Consider the following 22,091-nt stretch of genomic DNA (forward strand, 5'->3'; position numbering starts at 1 on the left):
TTTTCTATAATGCGCCACATAGTAAATAGCTCAGCTTTTGAAACGATTTGATTCTGTTGCTGAGGCACACAGACAGTAGGTAAATGAGGAGTGTGGTGTGTTCCAATAAAACTTTATGGATGGTGCTGGTCAGTAGGTCTGCCATAGTTGTTAAGCCCTGTCTGGCCCCTGGATTTGGGCCCAGCAAGAATGCAAAGCCTTCCCTCACTCCCCAGGAGAGAGTAGCCTCTTCCAACAACCCTGAGTATTCTCAGTACCTTAAACTCTAAGAGAAACCACCAGACAGTCCCCAGTGTGACTCCCTGCCCCATCGTGAGGAGGTCAGAAGGGGCAGGAGGCCACACTCGTGGTAGTGACCAGCTTGGGTGCTGCAGGCAGACCACCGGGTTCTTAGTGAGAGCTGGGCAAGGGATTCACCCTCTGAGTCTCAGATGGGTATAAAGCGATAGCACGTACCCTCTGGGCACCCCTGTGTCAACTCTAATGTCCAGACAATGCCAAATCTGTTCTTTTTATTATGATGTCACTTTTGTGACCTTCCAGCTATTGTGTGGTTGCTGTCAATCATCACAATGATGGTATTCTATTGCTGTATTAGTAGCCCTGCTGTGGCCATCTCTTCCACCCCTAAGGCCATGACCACACCTATAGCTGTCCCTTGGATTCTGTGGGGAATGGTTTTAACACACGTGTGTGTATGAGTGTGTGAGTGTGTTACCAGGGATTGAACCCAGGGGCATTTCAACGCTGGTCTATATCCCCAGCCCTTTTGATCTTCTAACTTGAGACAAGGTTGCACCAAGTTGCCCAGGCTGGCCTTGAACCTGTGATCCTCCTGCCTCAGCCTCCCAAGTGGCTGGGTTTCCAGGTGGGCACCCCCACGCCCGGTCATCTCCAGATGACTTACGACACCCAATATAAGGTAGATGTGATGACAATGGCTATGACGCTCTGCTGTTTAGGTGACAATAACAAGGAGAAAGTCTTTCCATGTTCAGTATATAGATGCGATTTTTTTTTTCAAATGTTCTTTAATGCACGATGCAGAACCCGTGGATAGGGAGAGTGGACCAGTTGACTGGCGACCCGGCTGGATGGTGGAGCTGGGTATTTACTTACGACTGGGGGACCCCTCCGATCCCAAAGCCCACCAGGCCTCGGAGCACCAGGATCCAGCTATACACAGGCGCAAAAGCACTGAGGATGCCGTAGTAGAGGGTCCAGAGCACGCTGATCTTCAGCCCCTGTGGAGAAGGAAGACGCCAGGTCACAAGGGCTTCTCAGCACGCCCAGGTGGCCTGGGCCACAGGAGCTCTGGCTGGAGCTCAGAGGTAAGCTCTTGCCTAGCACACGTGAGACCCTGGGTTGGATCCCAAGGACCACACACACACTCAAATAATAATAGTCCGGCTTGGTGGTGCACACCTGTCATCCCAGTGGCTGGGGAGGCTGAGACAGGAGGATCACGAGTTCAAAGCCAGCCTCAGCAATAGCAAGGTGCTAAGCAACTCAGTGAGACCCTGTCTCTAAATAAAATGCAAAATAGGGCTGGGGATGGGGCTCAGTGGTCAAGTGCCCCTGAGTTCAATCCCTGGTACTCCCCTCAAATAATATTAATCAAGCTCCCAATAAGGGAAGGCAGTGTAGCTCAGTGGTAGAGCAAGGCGTAGCTTCTGTGAGTCCCTGGCTTCCATCCCCAGCATCCATCCCCCAGAAAAAGCTGTAAATAGGATCTCAATGAAGAATCATCACCCACATTGGCTAAGAGATGCCTGGGGTTCTCTGTAACGGGTGATACCAATCCTTAAGGGCATAGTGAGAAAACTGTGGCCATTCTTGATTGTCCCATTGATTAATATTTTATGCCAATCATGGCCCAAGGGTGTCAGCAACTCCACAAGGCAGGAGACAGGACAGAACCATCCTGTGTATCACAGCAATGCAGAGGTCCTCCCACCCCAACTGGCACACAGGTGAGACTGTTAATGATGATCTGCACCTGGACCTTCCCACGGAGTCATGTAGGGACAGGGCTGGGGGGACACACAGCTCACACACTGGCTTTTCTAAGAAAGAAATTCCAAGTAAAGCAAAGGAAGTTTTACTTTCTTTTTTCCACAACAATTTGACAACATCATTCTTTTCAGAAAACCATGTTGTGGTGATGACACTAGGTAAGATATTTGCATCACGAAAGGATGGCTTCGGTATTAATCTGCACCCACCAGGGGTTCTTCATGAACAGAGCGAAGCGCACTTTACTGCACAAAGCCAAAGAGGATAAGAAAAAGCTTAGAACACGTTAGGGTAAATCCAAACTCACTTACAATTGGGGGCATATATTGACCAGTTCCTTGTACCGTCTAGGTTAAGCTCTATGTGAACACTTGCATGTTGAAAATACATCTTATTTTATGTAATGACCTTTAAATTTTTTTTCCTTACTTGCAGCATTAGAACTTGTCATTTTATTAGAGTTTGTGAATGATTGGATTATTTTATCTCTGAATCATTATCTGGATTGTTAAGAAGGCATTTACCGTAGATTTAATCTGGAATGTCCTCCAAGGGTTGGCGTGTGAAAGGATCGTCCTAGGTTGGAGGTTGTGGAACCTTTAAGAGGTGGGGCTTAGTGGGAGGTGGGGCTTAGCAGGGGTGGGGCTTGGCAGGGGTGGGGCTTGGCAGGGGTGGGGCTTTGTGGGAAGTGGGCTTAGCGGGAGGTTTAAAATCATTGGGGGTGTGGCCTGGAAGGGACTGTGGAAGCCTGGTCTCTTCCTCTTCCCCTTTCTCTCTTTCTGCTTCTCTGCCATGAGGTGACCAGCTCTGCTCCACCAAATGCTCCCCATCATGATGGGTTGCCTCGCCACAGGCCTAAAAGCGAGGGGACAAACTGACTGGGCACCAAAACCCCTAAACTGTAAGCCGCAACAAGGCTTTTGTCCATTTTTTTTCTTTTCTTTTGGTCGGGGTTACTGGGGATTGAACTCAGGGGCCCTCGACCACTGAGCCCCATCCCCAGCCCTATTTTGTATCCTATTTAGAGACAGAGTCTCCCTGAGTTGCTTAGGGCCTTGCTGTTGCTGAGGCTGGCTTTGAACTCGTGATCCTCCTGCCTCAGCCTCCTGACCCGCTGGGTATTACAGGCGTGTGCCATCTGGCCTGGCAACCTTTTCTCTTTATAAGCTGATTTATCTCAATTATTTGTTGCAATAAAGAAAAGCTGACTAGGGGCTGGGGTTGTGGCTCTGCGGTAGAGCACTGGCCTGCACATGCAAAGCCCTGGGTTCAATCCTCAGCACCACATAAAAAATAAAATAAAATTATTGTGTCCAACTACAACTAAAAAAAAAAAGCAGACTAACACAACATGATTAAAAACATTCGGGGCCTTTTAAGCAGCAGGGCACTGTGTCTGTGCAGGCTGAGAACCACAGCGGGACGCAAGGCTTGAGGACGAACACGGTGCAGATTCCGGGAGCATTAATGACTCTGAGAGAGTGAAAAAAATTAATGGTGACTGTAATTTAAGATACTATCTTTTTTTTTTAAGAGAGAGAGAATTTTTTAACATTTATTTTTAGTTCTCGGCGGACACAACATCTTTGTTGGTATGTGGTGCTGAGGATCGAACCCGGGCCGCACGCATGTCAGGCGAGCGCGCTACCGCTTGAGCCACATCCCCAGCCCCTAAGATACTATCTTTATGTCACTGTCACCAACATACTTGAGGGAGTAGGATGCAGACTTTATGTGGCTCTTAAACCTGCCATTCGAGATCCAGAATGGATCTCTGCCACATCCTTCCCAGGACACCAAGGTGGAGCTCACTTCTGGAGAAAAGTGGTGTAAATCACGCTGATTCTGCTCTATTCTTTTTCTTTTTAATAAATTCTATTCTTTTAAAAAAATTTTTAATATTTATTTTTACTAAAAATAAATATTGCAGATAATAAATAAATATTGTGTCGGTGGCGGACACAACATCTTTGTATGTGGTGCTGAGGATGGAACCCGGGCCGCATGCATGCCAGGCGAGCGCGCTACCGCTTGAGCCACATCCCCAGCCCCACTTTGCTCTATTCTTAAACTGAATTTTAAGACACTAAAACGGAAATCTCTGCCTAGAGGTCCTTTAAAAATGGTTATAATGAATAGAAAATTTAAATGATTTTGGATCTCCTTGCAAGGAAGTTGTTTAAATTTTTTTTCAGTACCTAGGACCTTGCACATGCTAGGCCACTCTACAGCCCCAGCCCCTTATATTTTACTTTATTTATTTATTTTTTGCAGTACTGGGGATTGAACTCAGGACCTTGTGCTTTCTAGGCAATGCTTTGCCCCTGAGTTACATCCCTGATTCCTTTTTTTTTTTTTTTTAGTTGTAGTTGGACACAACACCTTTACACCTTTATTTCACTTGATTATTTATTTATTTTTTTGTATGTGGTGCTGAGGATCGAACCCAGGGTCTCCCATGTGCGAGGCGAGCGTTCTACCGCTGAGCCACAACCCCAGCCCCTCCTGATTCCTTTTTAAAATTTTGTTTTGAGGCAGGATCTTGCTAAACTGCTCAGGCTGAGCCTCAAACTTGCCATTTTTCTTTCCTCATCCTCCCAAGTAACTGGGAAAAAATTCTTTCTTTTTTCTTGGAATCTTCATTCTTCTAAGTATGTCAAAAAGAAAGTGTCCAGCAAGGCTGACCTGCTTTAACACCTGTTCATCTCTTTCTCCCTCCCTCTCTTTTGAACCCAGAGCCTTGCCCATGCTAGGCACAATTTCTGCCACTCAGTTACACTGGCAGCGCCCATCTCTTTTTCAGGGAGAAGGTGGTGGGGTAATGGTGACTGGCTAGAATTTAACAGCACTGCCTGGTTTGCATTATATTTATTTCTGCAGATATTTCTCACTCGGGACTGATTTTCCATGGTAAAAATCTCTGTAAAGTTTCCTTGTTTTTGGTACTGAGGGTTGAACCCAGGGGCACTGAACCACTGAGCCACATCCTTCACCCCTTTTTTATTTTGAGACAGGGTCTCGCCAAGTTGCTGAGGCTGGCACTGAACTTGCAATTTGCGTGCCTCAGCCTCCCGAGTTGCTGAGGTTACAGATGTGGCCACTGTGCCTAGCTCCTTCTCTTAAAAAAAAAAAAAAAGAATTAATTTAAAAAATTTTAAATTTTAACTTTAATTAATCAATCCATTTTTTTTTAATGCAGTACAGGGGATGGAACCCAGGGGCACTTTACCACTGAGCCACATCCCAGAGCTTTTTATCTTCTACTTTTGAGACAGGGTCTCACTAAATTGCCCAGGCGGGCCTCTAAATTGTGATCTGCCTGCCTCTGCCTCCCAAGTTGCTGGGATTACAGGTGCACACCACTGTCACTGTGCTGTCTCATTTAATTCTTTAAAAAATGTATTTATATGTGGTGCTGAGGATCGCACCCAGGGCCTTCGCGTGCTAGATGAGTGCTCTACTGCTGATCCCCAGCCACAGCCCATCATTTAATTGTTTTTAAAAGCAAGTTGATATAAAGAAAGACAGTAAAGGGCTGGGGGTGTAGGTCAAAGGTAGAGCACTTTCCTGCCGTGTGCAAGACCCTGGGTTCTATCCCCAGCACTAACTATAGCAGTGGCCCACTTTATGCTTTGAATATAACCCTGCTTCTCTGTCACTGTGACTTTGGTGGGGGGCAGGGTACCAGGGGTCAAACTCAGGGACACTGGACCACTGGGCCACATCCCCACCCTATTTTGTACTTTATTTAGAAACAGGGTCTCACTGAGTTACTCAGTGCCTCACTTTTGCTGAGGCTGGCTTTGAACTTGCGATCCTCCTGTCTCAGCCTCCTAAGCTGCTGGGATGACAGTTGTGCACCCCACGCCCAGCCACTGTGACTTATTTTTTAAAGGGACATGTTTCTTTCTTTCTTTTTTTTTTTTTAATATTTATTTTTTAGTTGTAGTTGGTCGCCATACTTTTATTTATTTTTATGTGGTGCTGAGCATCGAACCCAGGGCCTCGCACGTGCTAGGCGAGCGCTCTACTGCTGAGCCACAACCCCAGCCCCCCCCACTCCCCCCACATGTTTCTTTCTCTTCCTCTCTCCCTTCTCCTCCCTAATCGCTCCCTGCTCCCTAATCTCCAGGGAAACAGGATTACCTTTCTTCCCCATCCTGGGCAGAGTTATCTGTCCTTGAGCACACACCCACCAGAGGAATGAAGACTTTGGGGGTGGCACCAGAAATGACTATCTCCCAAATTAATAAGTGAATTACAGCTCTAGACAGAATACTTGGAATGGAGCCTTTGAATCACCTCTTTAAAAGCCCCCTGTTCTGCTGATGGCCAAAATCACAGCCTCTGGGACAGGAGTCCCCTGTGTTTCTCCTTTTCTAGCAAAGCAATCAAACTTCCTTTTCCTTTTTCTCAAAACCATGTCCTCATTATTGGATTGGCATCAGGACAAGAACCAAGCTTTCAGGAACACCATCACCCCCCCAAAAAATAATAATAAATAAAAAGATAAAAACATAGAAGACTGAGTGCCAGGAATTCCTGATAGCACTTCTGCACCCTGAAGCCATGACTGTGGGACTGCTTCCTGCTCACTGATCCTTAATTCTTTTCTTGGGGCTTAAGTTAATTTAATTGGGATATTCTTCCTTGAAACCCACGGAGTCTTACACCAGACAGGGGACATCATGAGCAGCAGAGAGAACAAGAGGAAAGAAAAACAAAGCAGAGAAGACAGAGGGGAGAAGAGGGTGTGTGTGGAGGGTGCTCGGTCCCCTCGAAGGCCCTCAGAGGCTGTGCAGAAACGGGTCCGCTCCGTGGGCCTGCCCTCGGCTCTGCTGATGCCTGGACTCTCTAGCTGCCCAGACAATGGGGACACGGCGGCCACGTGCAAGTACAATCACAGAGTTTCTCTGCCACTGTAGGAATGCGCCAGGGGCCGTTCTGCTTGATGACAATTATCATGCTGCTGGACTCTTTACCATTGATCTGACCTTTACCATTGATCCCCCTCCCTGCCCTTCTTCTTCCATATGCACACTATTTCTATTTTTCCTTCTATTTATTCATTTACTTTGGTGTTCCTGGGGCTGGACTCCAGGGCCTCGCAGGGTCAGACAAGCCCTCTCCCATCCTCAGCTCCCAGGAACCTGTCTGGGACAGCCCCTGTATCCCAGGTTGTAGAGGCAGCTACACAACATGATGCGTTCATGAATTTGCTCACTGAATTATCCGTTCGATATGTATCTCTTGAGCATCGGTTGCATGCCACTGATGAAGATTCATAATATTCATTCATTTGTATTAATGAATAAATATTCATTAACGTATCCCTTCATTTATTCAATAAACAGATACTGAACACTTGCTGTGTGCCCAGCACTAGAGGGACTGATATATATTATTAGTTCATTCATTTGTTCGGTATGCATGTATTGAGCGCCTGCTGTGTGCTTGGCACTAGAGGTATTTATTTATATATATATACATCTCATTCATTCATTCACCCAGGCAAGATGCTGTGTGGGGCATCTGCTGTCCCTATTACGTAGGGAACTTGAAAGCTGCAGAGCCTCCAACTTCACAGAACTTTCATTTGTATTTTTAAACCACAGTCACATCCTTGTTCTGGGTCCTCAGAGCACCCCTGTGGAAAGAGATTATTTTCATTTCTGCTTTTCACATTAGCACAGCAAGGGCTGAAAGAGTCGAGTGATTTGCTCAAAATCAGCAAGCTGCACAGCAGGGCCTGGAGACAGGATTTCCAGCCCAGAATGCAGTCTGAACCAGCCACTCCCCCTTCCACGGCCTTGGATGGCCACTCCCCTCCTCCAGGACCTTGCATGGCTCCCTACTACCGCTGACCAAGAACACAAAGGCAACATGCAGGTGTGATAGACGGAGGCCAGGGGTGGCCTAGGGAAGTGGGAGGCGAGTTACCTCGACTCAGGCTCTACTCCGCTCCTCCCCCACAGTTACCATGACAGAATGTTGGTCTCGGGCTATGAGATAACCCAATTAAAAAAAATATATATATGCTGTTTGTTTTTATGCAAAATAAAATGTTTTTGAAATGGAGGCAACTTACTCAAAATCTTCTAAAACACTGTGAAAGACAAAGAAAACAGGGCTGGAGCTGGGGCTCAGAGGAAGAATGTATATAGCATGCTCAAGGTGCAAAGCCAAGTCCTAGGACACACGGCAGGGGGCCACACTGGGCCCGTGGGCCACCAGTCAGCGACCTGTGGTCTAGACAGCCTGATGGTACCCGGGCCCAGCCTGCACCGTGCTGTTTTCCAATCAGTCTCAAGGGAGAGGAGCACAGCCACATTCTGAATTTTTTCCCTTTAAGCCCCAAACAGTAAGTGGCCATCTCGGGCCCCAGCAGACATCTAAGGATATTCAGAGCATTTCTATGGAGTCCTCCCAACGACCTTCATGCAATGCTATCAACTCTGTTTTGCAGATGAGGAAACAAGTCCAGAGGAGAGGTGCAAACGTGCCCAAGGTCACAGTGATGGGGTGTCCACCCAGAGCTCCTGCTAATGCAGGAATGTTCAAAGGTGAAATGACCGGATGGGGAGAGCTCTGACCCCAGCCGTCCACCCAGCTTGAAAGACTGCCTGGATGGTAGCTGCAAGCAGGTGGGGCACCCTGAGCTAAGCAGCTGTCCCCCACTGGTCCTCCCCCATGACGCTGCCCCACTCAGACCCAGAGCAGTGGAGTTGGCCCACCACGGACGGAGACCTCCGAAACCCTGAGCCAAACAGACTTTCCTCCTCGAAGAAGTCGTTACTGCCAGGTATTTTGGTCCCGACGACAAAAAGCTAACTAAAACATCTAGCTCAACGCGGGCCCTGGGACGTGACCCCTAATGTGCTTACCTCACTGACCGCCAGGCTACACGCCCAGCGTCACCGTCACCTTCACTATTCCGTGGCCGCCACAGATCCCCAGCCTGCGGAAGCCTCTGCAGGAACCAAACTGGCTCTGGGCGTCCGAGCTCCAATGTGACTGCCCGGCAAAGTCACCAAGTGGACACCTGGCGGGAACCTCCCCGCTGGGCAGAGGCAGATCAGGACAGCCTCTGATGGCCACGCTGGCCAGCTGCCTGGTGTGCCCCGTGTTCCTGGAACAGTCTTGGGGAAGCGTTTTCTAGTTACAGCCTGGTCCTGGCTCCCCGACGCTGGGTAGCATCCAGAGCTGCGGAGCAGGGGGCCCTGCCATCTGGGGACACTGTCCCTCCTCTCCCTCTGGCCACACAGTGGGTGTGGAATCTAGCCAGCTGGTCAGGAGAACTGGGGGGACCCCTGGGGCAGCTCTTCCAAGCCTCATCTATTTGGGATGAATGAATGTCCAGCTGATCCGCCGAATTCTGGGGGATAATTCAATTCTGTCTGGGGGCAGCCAAAGTTGGGGTGAAAGACGTGGATTCTGGAAGCAGAATAGACCTGTGTTTCAAGTGCTTTGCCATCAATGGGCACCAGGAACTTGGCAAACAACAGAATAACGGTGGACATGAATGAAGCTACTTCTCTGTGTCCAGAGCTTTATATGCAGTGCCGTTTACTCCTTGCAACAGCCCTACATGAGAGGGTGTTAATATACGACTTACAGATGAGGATGGAGGCACAGAGAGGTTGGGTGACTTGCCCAGAGTCACCCAGCCTAGCTGGGATAGGAACCCAAGCAGTCTGGCTCAAGGCCATGCTTTTTATAGCAATATGCTATTAGTTCACTTGTCAAAATGAGCCACGTAGGTAAGTCTTGGGGTGAGGGCTGAGCAGGCCAGAGGATGGAGACCGAGGATGAAGAGCTAACTCTTCATGATACTGCACCTTGGCTCAACTTCGGCACATGAACATCCTGCCCTGGGGCATCCTCTGTGATGTGGGGGGTCCTCTGTACTGTGGGGTACTGGGCAGAACCCCTGTTTTCTGCCCATTGGATGCCAGTAGTGGCCCTCCCCCTACCTGTGACAATGAAAAATGTCTGCAGACATCGGCAAGTGCTCTCCGCTGGTCCAGACGGGCCCAAGTCCACGACATTCAGTGAAATCCAGGCTCAAGTTTTCTGAGAGGCCCCCGCCTGGTCCCGCCATGCTCTCTTCTCCTGTCTTGTTTCTTGGGTTAGGGGGTGCTCTCTCCCCTCCTCCCTCCAACCAGAAAAAGGGCGCAGCTGTCACTCACACCCTTGGGAAGTGGGGCGTGGGCGGGTGGAGTCCAGAGGGCTGAGACCAGGGCATCCCTCCCAGCCGGCAGGGGGACAGATAGCCTTGAGAGGCTTTGACGGCCACCCCCGCAGCCCTGGAACCAACCCAGGTCCTCTGGCATGATGGCCCACGCCACCTCCCAGCCTGTGACCCTGGCCCTGCCATGGCCACTTCTGGCAGTTGGAGGTGGCCGTCTCCCTGGTATCTGCCGGTCCAGGGTTTCCCGCCCAGGTCAAGGGGATACAGCTGGAGCCTACTGCTCGCACAGCGCGGCCCAACATCTGCTCATTCACTGGGTCAACACAAATGCATTGAGCACCTGGAGATTTAAGCCACCAATGTCACGGTTAAGACCACAAGATCCACCTCTGTGACATGACTGTGTGGCTTTGGGCAAGGTGCCCGTCCTCTGTGCCTCAGTTTCCCCTTCAGTAAAGCCAGAGTGGTCACACAGGTTGAGTGTCCCTGTCCCACACACCTGGGAACAGAAGTGTTTCAGATTTCTTTCTTTTCTTTTTTTCAGATTTTAGAATATTTGCATAGATTCTATCAGCTAAGGATCTCCTAATTCACAAATCCAAATTGCTCCAAAGTCCTAAATGTTTGGAGAGCCAGGCCAGCACACAAACATCCCATATTTCCAGACTTTGGAGTCTGGGGTGAGGGACCCCACGCAAGCACCAGCTCCGTGACTGGATGAGCTGACGCAGGAAGCATGCGTGGCCTGGTGCCAGCGACACAAGGCCGTGACATGTTAGTTACAGTGGCAGTTTCCCATCACCTACCCACCATGTCCCCCTTTCCTAACAGAATTCCACGTTTGCTTAGGTACCTGACCCAGTGGTTCTCAAAGAGTGGTCCCCGGACCAGCAGCAGCAGCATTGCCTGGGAACTTGTTAGAAATGTTACAGTTGCCCTTTCACGGGTCTGCAGTGCCTGTCCTTGTACAAAGGGATTCACGCTATCGCTCCACATTGCACTGGAGACAGTACAGGTTCAGTTATAGTCTTCTTTATATAGATGAGGAGGTTGATGCTCAGAGAGGTCAATTCACTTGCACAAGGTTACACAGTCAGAAGCAGAAAAGTGAAGTGGGAAGCCAGGTCCACATGACACTCAGCAAATAATCACTAGGCTACCCTGCCTCTGGAAGAACTGCAAGGTGTTAGAGACGGACCAAGAAAGAGAACAATAAGGCCATCAGGGAGTATCATCTAGAGCGTGTGCTCTCACAGTGGTGCCTTTACGGAGCTCCTTACTCCCCTGAGCCAAGTTCATGGTCAGGAGGACAGCAGCTTCGCATGCCGGCAGAATCAAAGACCCAAATGCAGTGTAACAAAAATAAGAGCAACGGAAAAAACCCAGGGGACAGTCCTAGGCCGGGAAGGTAACAGGCAATAAAACTGCAAGAGCTGGCGGGGGGTCGCCCACCTGCAAACCAGCAACGACCCACTCGGGACACGAGTAGGCCCCCCAGCCACGTGGGACCTCACAGTGGCCCTAGCGCTGGGTCTCCTCACAGCCCACCAACGTGGAGGAGTTGCTACCCGCCAAAGTCACCCACTGCCACTGCGGAGGACACCGGCAGAGAAGAGGTTGCCTTACTGTTTTCCTGCCGTACTGGTCTGAGATGTTTCCCCAGAGCGTGGAGCTGGACATCATGCCTACAAAGACCACCTGTGGACATAAAGACAGTTTCTATTAGCAACACGGAGCAGGAGAAAAGGAATGATCACCCAAACCCACAACATGGCACCCCGGAAAAATAATAAGCCGAGCCCAGGCGTGGGGTGGGTGGGTGGGTTCATGCCTGCAATCTCAGCAGTTGGGGAGGCTGAGGCAGGAGGATCGTGAGTTCAAGGCCAGCCTCAGCAATTTATCAAGGCTCTGAGCAACTCAGTGAGACCCTGTCTCTAAATAAAATATAAAAAAAGGGCTGGGGACATGGCTCAGTGGTCGAGCGCCCCTGGGTTCAATCCCTGGTCACAACAATGAGCCAACACTGCGAACCTACCAGGGTGCAAACACCATCTCTGTGCTTCGCCCGGCCTCCTGGGGCTCTGGACCATTGCACAGGGCAGGAGTTAATGTGAACCCTATTTTTCAGATGAGGAAACTGAGGCTCAGAAAAGGGAAACCACTCCACAGGGTCCCACAGGGGTAGGTGTTGGCAGCCAGACTGGCCTTAGGCAGTGTGGCTCAGAACGGGGGTTTAACCAGTTTCTCACCAGCAAAGAAATGTCTCCTGGTGCTAAGAAAAGAGCCAGGGCCGCAGTGTGGAGCTTGGCCGTGGGCAGGTGGGGGCCGGGCGGGGGGCAGACCACCCCTCCAGGGGCGCTCACTGTGCCAGGAAAACCAGGGCCGCTGAGGTTTGAGGGATCACCCCCAATCCATGGTTGGGGAGCTGAGGCTCAGGAAGGCTAAGAGACCTGCTGGGTATCCCCAGGCAGATGACTGGGGCCTCACACCCTCACCACCACCTGCCAGACACGGTGCTGAAGGCTTCACACAGCTCTTCCCCAACCTCGTGGCCCTGAGAGGTGGTGCCGGTAGTGCCCATTTTACAGACAGGGCAACTGAGGCCCAGAGAGAACATGCACTGTTCTGACAGACCCTAGAAGCCCTTCTCCTGGCACGTCCTAGGGTGGTGGCTAAAAACAGGGCGTATCGTCCTTGCCCGGTATCCGGGGGAGACTGGCTCCAGGACCGTCTGCAGACACCCCGTCCCGCAGACACTCACTGAGTCTCTTATGTAACAGGGCACAGAATTGGCTGGTGACCTCTGCCGTGCTCCTGGATACTCCAAGCCATCTCTAGATGACACATAATCCCTAATGCAAATACCAGGGAGACAGCTGCCATCAACCCTCAACACAGCCCTGTTCTCTCCTGAGACCGACTCGGGCTCTGAGCTGCTCCCTGCCCGGGTCCCTTCTCCATGTCTCCCACTGCAGAGTGCACTGAGGGCCACGCAGACCCCCAGGATGCCTCAGAGGGGGCAGCAGCAGTCAGTCGTCTGGGTTCCAAGGCCTTCACTATTATTTTTTAGTTGTAGATGGACACAACACCTTTATTGTTTTATTATTTTTTTATGTGGTGCTGAGGATGGAACCCAGGGCCTCACACGTGCTAGGCAAGCGCTCCACCACTGAGCCCCAACCACAGCCCTTTGCTTTTGGTTATTTATTTTAATGTTTTTTTGTAGTTGTAGATGGGCAGCATGCCTTCATTTCATTTGTTTATTTTTATGCAGTTCTGAGGATCAAACCCAGGGCCTCACACATGCTAGGCAAGAGGCTCTGCCCCTGAGCTACAGGCCCAGTCCTACTTTTATTTTTAACAAAACAGAAAGATGACCCAACCGGGTGGCCAACAAATTAGATCACTAAAAGTCATTTTTCATAAATGATAAAGGTGTGCTCTTTAGTATGAAACTTGGAAGTTGTTTTAAATTCTCAAGTGGCATTAGTTTATTGAGTTATAATGGGATTCCTGCACATGTCTAAAACTTCTTTCACGTGAACAAACTTTTCATATTCAAATCCATTCAGTAAAAATGACAGAAAAAGTGCTCAAACCTGGGTTACTTTAGCAATAAGTAATCACCCAAGAATGTACAAAAATATTTGAAAAACACTTCATACCACTCATTAAGGGGTACAGTCTCAATAAAAATTTACTTATGTTTAATAATTATTTGTTGCTGGGAATGGTGGTAGAGGCTTGTAATCCTAGGAGCTGAGGCAGGAGGATTGCAAGTTGGAGGCCAGCCTCAGTAACTTAGTGAGAAATTGTGTCAAAATAAAAAATAAAAAGGGCTGAGGATGAAACTTAGAACCCATGGGTTCAATCCCCAGTATCAAAAAAAATTATTTGTCAAAATTAATTACATCTTGTTGTTGATCTACTGTTGTTACTAAAAATTGCAATGACAAATCAATGCAGGAGAAATACTTTAATGCTCAGAGCCTTCTCATCTCAGAAAATGAGAAATAATCATTTAATATTTAGATTTTTTTTGTGACGGGTTTACTGGGTATTAAACCCAGGGGCACTTGACCACTGAGCCTCATCCCCAGCCCTATTTTGTTTTGTTTTGTTTTTTTTTTTTAAGAGAGAGTGAGAGAGGAGAGAGAGAGAATTTTTAATATTTATTTTTTAGTTCTCGGCGGACACAACATCTTTGTTGGTATGTGGTGCTGAGGATCGAACCCGGGCCGCACGCATGCCAGGTGAGCGCGCTACCGCTTGAGCCACATCCCCAGCCCCCCTATTTTGTATTTTATTTAGAAACAGGGTCTCACTGAGTTGCTTAGGGTCTCGTTAAGTTGCTGAGCCTGGCTTTGAACTCACAATCCTCCTGCCTCAGCCTCCCGAGCTGCTGGGATTACAAGGGTGTGCTACCGCACCTGGCTTAATATTTAGCTTTGTCATAGAGAATTATGATAGAGCGATGCATGTGATATTTTCAAGTGCAAGAAAACATTACATGAAGTTAAAATTATAGGGAAAAATGAAATAGAAATACCAATTCAAGAAGAAAACTACAAGGGCTGGGATTATCACTCAGATATTCGTGGACTGCAGTCAGAAGGAGAGCATTGGTCCAACCTGTACAAGGCCCGAGGCTTAATCCCCAGCATTACAACAAACAAAATACCCACAAAAATACAATGCAAAGGTTCTAAAATCTTCTGAAGAACTTCTTTGTGCGTTTTGTGTTTGTTTGTTTGGTTTTAGGATTTTTTTTCCCCAACCCCTGGGGATTGAACCCAGGGGTGCTTCACCATCGAGCTACTTCTCCAAGCCCTTTCTAAAATTTTTTTGAGACAGGATCTTGCTAAGTTGCTGAGGATCTCACTAAACTGCTAAAACTGGACTTGAACTGGTGATCCTCCTGCCTCAGCCTCCTGAGAGGCTGGGATTACAGGCATGCGCCACCCAGAATGGCTTCTTCATGCTGTTTTGAAACAAATGATGGTGGGTATCAGGTAAGTATTTCAATTCCATTGGATAGATTTTAAAAACTAATATGATAACTTTATTTGCGCCACCCAGAATGGCTTCTTCATGCTGTTTTGAAACAAATGATGGTGGGTATCAGGTAAGTATTTCAATTCCATTGGATAGATTTTAAAAACTAATATGATAACTTTATTTGCGCCACCCAGAATGGCTTCTTCATGCTGTTTTGAAACAAATGATGGTGGGTATCAGGTAAGTATTTCAATTCCATTGGATAGATTTTAAAAACTAATATGATAACTTTATTTCAATTTTTTATATTTAAACATACTGGAAATGATATTTAATCTGCAATCTACAATTTTTAAGTTTTATTATCTTTTGCAGTGCTGGGGGTAGAACCCAGACCAGGTGTGTATGCCAGGCAAGTACTCTACCTCTGAGCCACATCCCCAGCCATTCCTGGCCATCCATTATCCGGCCAACCATTTCCAACTCTAGTATTTCTTTTTCAGGAGTGTGGGGGGGTGTGCCGGGAATTGAATTCAGGGACACTTAACCACTGAGCCCCATCCCCAGCCCTATTTTGTATTTTATTTAGAGACAGGGTCTCACTGAGTTGCTTAGGGCCTCGCTTTTGCTGAGGCTGGCTTAGAACTTGCGATCCTCCTGCCTCAGCCTCCAGAGCCACTGGCTCAACTTTGGTATTTCTTATGGCAACAGTGACATGCACGTCACACCCTCCTGACGCAGGCAATGGTAGACAGACTCGACCCCACTGCTCTGACTTTCCCACAGAGAACTCAGCCACGGGGTTCTGGCTCTACCTAACCCACATATTCCAACTCCACATCACAAGAAAGTCGTCCAGGGCGGTGGTTGGGACAGGGCCTCTGAGTCTGCGGGGCCTGAATTTCAAACCTGACTTGGATTCTGAACAGACCGTGTGACCTGGAGCAAGTCAACACGTTTTCTAAGCCTTGCTTTCCTCACCTATAGAAATGGGGCCTACTGGGATCTCTTCCACAGGACAGAGGGGGTCAAAGAGAAAGTGTGCAGAGCCTGGCACATTAAGAAGTGCTCCATAAACCGTGGTTGTCATCAACCCATGGCAGCCCAAGTGCAGCCAAGAAATCAAAGCAGATCAAATAAAGAATAGACCAATGACAAGACCAGAAATGCCCTGCACTGGCGCAACAGAGACCTGCGGGGACTCTCATCGGGGCCTGTGGGAGGAGCTCACTCTCCCCTGGCCGGGCTCCAGGCCTGGTGAAGTATTCTGTCCCCCATCTGCAGAGAAACAGGCCATTAGGCAGCTCACTCGGGCCACATTTCTAGGAGTATAAACCACGAAAACACAGGCGGCTGCTGAGTGGCAGGACCTCACTGTGGAAGGCGCTCAGGCCACTCCAAAACCGTTATCTCTAAAAGATAATGAAAAGAAGAATTAAAAAATGAAAGATCTAAGCCAGCCAGGCACAGTGGGACAAGCCTGTAACCCAGGTGGCTCAGGAGGCTGAGGCAGGAGGATTTTAAGTTTGAGGCCAGCCTCAGCAACTTATTGAGACCCTGTCTCCAAGTAAAAAGGGCTGGGGATGTGGTTTAGTGGTCAAGTGCCCCGGGATCCAATCCCTGGTACGAAAAAACAAAAACAAAAAAAGACTCCTAGAGGCTTGGGAGGTTGAGACAGGAGGACTGTGAGTTCAAAGCCAGCCTCAGCAACTTAGGGAGGCCCTAAGCAACTCAGTGAGACCCTGTCTCTAAATAAAATATAGAATGAGGCTGGTGATGTGGTTTAGTGGTTAAGCAGCCCTGGGTTCAAAACTCAGTACCTCTCCCCACCAAAAAAAGAAACCCAAACACCCAAGCAGCATTCTGGGATGCATTGACAGTAACTGCTCTCTCGGCCCCTAGCCAGGCCACGTGACCCTGAGTAACTGGCTGGACCTCTCTGAGCCTTGTTTTTCTCAGCTAACAGTGGTACCAGCTCCCAGGGTCACAGGATGTATCTGTGCATACACTTTAGACAGTGTGGCTCGAGCCATTCACAGGAGGGGCTCCATAAACACTGGCTTTGAGATTTTCGTTATCACTCTCATCTGATCTGGCGTCCCCCTTCCTTGTAGAGGGTCTGCCTCACCCTCCTTTAGGCCCTTGTTCCCATGAGCAGCTCTAACCACCGTTTATTGAGCAACTAGGACATGTCAGGCACTATGTTCTTTCTAGTCCTCAAGTCGACTCCTGTGAAGGAAGCTGACATCTCCTGCTCCCTTCAGGGAAAGTGAGGGTTGTCGGGTGTAAGTAACACGCGCAGGTGGTTCCAGGTTCCAGAGCACTGAGAACCAGGTCTGGGCCCCCGGGTGGACAGCTGGACGGATGGATGTGGCCCAGGGCTTGATTCGTTTCTGCTGAGCCCTTAGAATCAGGGGGCAGGGACATCCCACGGGGCACCCCAGGGGAGCAGAACTGCACCAACCAACCACAGAGAGGGGGCCTGGGGCTGCCTACCGAGGTCAGCAAGGCCACCTGCCAGCTGGGGAGCCGCCACTCGCAGTGCAGCTGGGGCGCCAGGATGCTCAGGATCATCATCTCCATGGCGTCGGCCATCTGCAGAGAGCAAGGGAACACCGTGAGGCCAGGAGGCGGCCCCACGCCTGACCGGGTGGCTGGTCTGTGAGCTCAGGGAGCGTGTGGCCGCCCAGCGCCACCACCTGCCCAGCGCCCCATGAACCCAAACACCCGGGAAGCCCCAGCGATTCAACCAGCGTGATGCCTGACAACACTCTGTGTATTTCTCGCATTTAAAAAAATACAGGAACTCCCCAGATGAAATGAGACGATGTTATATACTTCTAGAATCTGAGAAAAACTTTTTTTTTTTTTTTTTTTTGGTGTCAGGGATTGAACCCAGAGGCACTTAACCACTGAGTCATATCCCCAGCCCTTTTTTTAAAAAAGAAATATTTTACTTAGAGACAAGGTCTCCTTGAGTTGCTTATGGCCTCTCTAAATTGCAGAGGCTGGCTTCGAATTCACCATCCTCCTGCCTCAGCCTCCGGAACCACTGGGATTACACCTTGGTGACTTTCCGGGACTAGACAAACAGAATAATAAGAAATAGAGTTTTAAAGCAGACTTGTACCACCACGGGACCGCGGTGTTCAAGGAAGCTGTTCTTCAGATTAGTGAAATGACGTGGGGAAATCGACCATCAGTTTGGAAAAATATGCAGTTAGATGGCATCTCACACCAGTCACGAAAGTCCACTGCAGCTGGATTGGAGGTCTAGCTGCGCTCTTTGCCACAGCCGCGGGGGGACGTTAGCGAGGGATTGTGAGCCCCTTGAACTAGAGGGCTTTTGGGGGGTGGGCCGTACTGGGGATCAACCCAGAGCCTCTGCACAGTGAGGCCAGTGACGGTCTGCGTGATGATCTCGGCCACATCCCCGGCCCATAAGCCACTTTGTCTGCCTGTTTTCCTAGGGAGCCGGCCACGGAGGACGTCACCATCTCCTAGAGGCCCTGAAGCCCTAAGGGGAGAGAACCACTTGGTCAGCTGGGGGCTTCAGCTCTCTTGCGGGGGTCCACAGCCATACCAGCTCTTCCCTAGCCCAGAGCTGGATGGTCACTGTCACCCACAGAAGCCTCACTAACTGGCAAAGACCCTGGGAGGAGGGCACTGTGTCCGTCTTGCAGGCCAGGGGACCCGAGGTGAGCGTCGTGGGGTCTGGGAGATGCCCGTGAGACCCTGCCCCGGGATACTTGCCCATGCCAGGCCAGTGAGGACGGACAGCTTCCACTGAAACTTCCCAAACCCAATGGCTTCCACCGCGTCCTCCACCATGAAAGTATCTGGGAAGGAGAAGGGGAAAGGAGGGAAGGGTCAGCGCACCTCGCATTGGTCCTGCATGGGGGTGTCGGCAATGGTTCCCAGCCAAGCTGATGAATTGCAGCACAGGCTGCTTCTAGAACTTACCCCAGCAGGAAAAAATCCTAGCAAGTGTGAAAAGATGTCTTGCTATTGTGACATTATTTATAGCAGGGAAAATAGAAACCCAGAATGTCCACCCGAAGAGGGCTGGTTAAATAAATTATTACATATTATACATAAATTACTAAGTGTTCACACGATGAAATACGACCTGTTAAAAAGAATGTATAGAGCTGGGCGCCGTGGCACACACCTGTATTTCCAGGGGCTCGGGAGGCTGAGGCAGGAGGATCGCCAGTTCAAAGCCAGCCTCAGCAAAAGCAAGGCCCTAAGCAACTTAGTGAGACCCTGTCTCTAAATAAAATACCAAATAGGGCTGGGGGTGGGCTCAGTGGTCGAGTTCCCCAAGTTCAACCTCCAATACCCCCCAAAAGAATGTATAGGTAAAAAGATGTACATATTAATTTTTTTTGGGGGGGGTACTAGGAATGAAACCCAGGGGTCCTCTACCACTGAGCTATATCCCCAGGCTTTTTATTTTGAGACAGTATCTAACTATGTTGCTGCCTCAGCCTCCCAAGTCACTGGGATTACAGGTGTGTGTCACCGGACCTGGCTCTATTAATTTTTTTAATATTTATTTTTCAGTTTTCGGTGGACACAACATCTTTATTTTTATTTTATGTGGTGCTGAGGATCAAACCCAGCGCCCCACGCATGCCAGGCGAGCGCGTTACCGCTTGAGCCACAACCCCAGCCCTCTATTAATTTTTTAAAAAAATATTTTTAGTTTTAGATGGACACAATACATTTATTTGGTTTATTTAGTTTTTTAATATGGTGCTGGGGATTGAACCCAGTGCCTCATGCATGCTAGGCAAGCGCTCTATCCCTGAGCCACAATCCCAGCCGGGCTCTGTTAATTTCTAAAAACAAGCTGGGCAACATAATATGTATAACAGGCATATAGACGTGGACATAGATGTCTATATATATCTACAGATATGTGAGACTCTAATTTAGGGCTTTATTTTTGTCATCCTCAGATAGGGGCAGGGTAGAAGCATCAGACCCTTTACCTTTCTTCCTTTTATAATTCATTACTTACAGAGTCAGGAGGAAATCAATGCTTCTATTTTATTTAAATTTTTTTTCCGGTGCTGGGGATGGAACCCAGGGCCTCATGCGTGAAAGGCGTGTGCTCTACCGCCCGCCAAATGGTTTTGAAAAAGAAGAATTCCATCTGCACCAAGGTGGAAAGATGTCCACCCTCTGTGGCTACGTGAAAAATGCAAGCCGTGGAGGGATAGGTGCCGGAAGAGCTGGTTTGTGATAAAAATCAGTTTTTTTTGTGTGTGCGTGTGTGCGTGCGTGTGTGTGTGACAGTGTGCATGTGTCCTGCAGGGAAAGAAAGACCGAGTGGACACTGACCAACTGTCCGCAGAGTCATCTTTGTGAACCCCCCTCACTTTCCTACTTTGGACATTTGCTTTCCATGTTATAGAAACGCAGGTTATTTTTGTTCCCAGAAAGAAAAAGGAAAAAGCATAACTGCTAAGCGAATAAATAAATACCCAACGATGAAGCTCAAGAGGGCATGCTGGCTGAGTCCTGGGAAAGGGGACTGGACAAGGCCAGGAGTGGGAAGGAGCCGTGGTCACGGAGGGGACACCAGTGCTAGTCTCTTAGTTCTGAAGAAGCACTGGGCAGGTGACGTGCTCCCCTGAGGGCAGGCCGGGGGACCGGTAGGTGGCATCTCTCTGCTCTCTGCTATCGTTCAGATCTGGAATGTCCCCAAAGGCCCCTGTGCTAAAGGCTCAGTCCCCAGCCGTGGGGCTCCTGGGAAGTGTGGACCTCTAGGAGTCTCCCCCTAGTCACAGGAAGTGAGGCCACCGGGGCGTGAGGCCACTGGTGCCCCAGAGACCCCGCCGAACGACCCCAGCCTGCGACCTCTGGAACAGGAGCCACGGTGCCACTTTCCTCTCTGTACATGAGTCACCCGGGTATTTGGTTGTAGTAATGGGGAGCTGACCTTTTTTTTTTTTTTTTTTTTTTTTTTTTGCAAATTTAAAATGATTCCAAGATAAAGTTCACTAAAATCTAAGAAACTAAAGGAGGATGCTGGGTGGCCCTCCCATGGACATCCCTGGGGACCTGGGGATCTCTTCAGTCCCTGCCCAGAGTCCCCGTCTCTTTTGGAATTTCAACCCTGAGCCTCTTACTATGGTGACCATGATTTTATGGAGGTCATGATTTTCTCCAGGGTGTGAATTGGTGTTTATCACACCGGCAGGTTCTAGGTTCCCCAGGAAAAATGTTGAGGAGAAAGTGGGGTGCATCCTAGGACAGCATCGATTCTTATTTTTTTCAGTAGTGGGGGCTGAGCTCAGGGCCTTGTGGGTGCTAGGCAGGAGCTCCCCTCCTGAGCTTTGTCCCCAGCCCAGGATGACAATAGGAACAGCACTAACGAGGGGCGTTGCTGAGAGCGCCTGTGTGCCAAGTCTGCACCGAGAACTCACTGTGCCTTGGGTCATCAAATCTCCATCACAACTCTAGGCACTAAGGTGCCACCAGCCCCATCTGGAGGGGGATGGCACCTGCCCGCGTGGCAGGCTAGTGTACGGTAGGCCGGGAGGTGAGTCGGATCAGCCTGAGGTCAAAGCCTCTGCTCTCAACTCCCACCATGGCTGCCCCCTTGGATCTCCTAGGAACAGGTCCTGGGTTCCACCCTCCTTGGTTGGGAGACTGGGGCATTTAGGAAAGCATGGAATGTTTTCGTCACTCAGTGTCAGGTGGACAAGGGAGTCTGACACCAGGTCCCACGTTCCATCTTGGGTCTCTTATTGGACCCTCCAATGTTCAGAGGCCGCACAAGGTCATAGGGCTGTGGGGCCTGGTGGCTTGGGTATGAATCCCAGCTAATGGGCTAATCCCTAGCTGCACGAGCCTGGGGAAGACACCGAACCCT

At 49.4% G+C, this 22,091-nt stretch overlaps 1 protein-coding gene across 1 annotated transcript in view; it reads right to left on the reverse strand.

The window, feature by feature from the left end:
- The window catches only part of SVOP (SV2 related protein), an 83,855-nt gene that overhangs the window by 41,398 nt on the left and 20,366 nt on the right, over positions 1-22,091 (reverse strand). The window contains exons 3-6 of the mRNA XM_081283352.1: positions 18,959-19,044; positions 17,702-17,800; positions 11,834-11,905; positions 1,120-1,244 (exon numbers count right to left, since the gene is read on the reverse strand). Coding sequence (XP_081139478.1) covers positions 1,120-1,244; positions 11,834-11,905; positions 17,702-17,800; positions 18,959-19,044 — 382 coding nt within the window. The remainder of the gene's footprint in view (positions 1-1,119; positions 1,245-11,833; positions 11,906-17,701; positions 17,801-18,958; positions 19,045-22,091) is intronic.

This window comes from Spermophilus citellus, assembly GCF_964194105.1.
Source record: "Spermophilus citellus genome assembly, chromosome: 3".
NCBI lineage: Eukaryota > Metazoa > Chordata > Mammalia > Rodentia > Sciuridae > Spermophilus > Spermophilus citellus.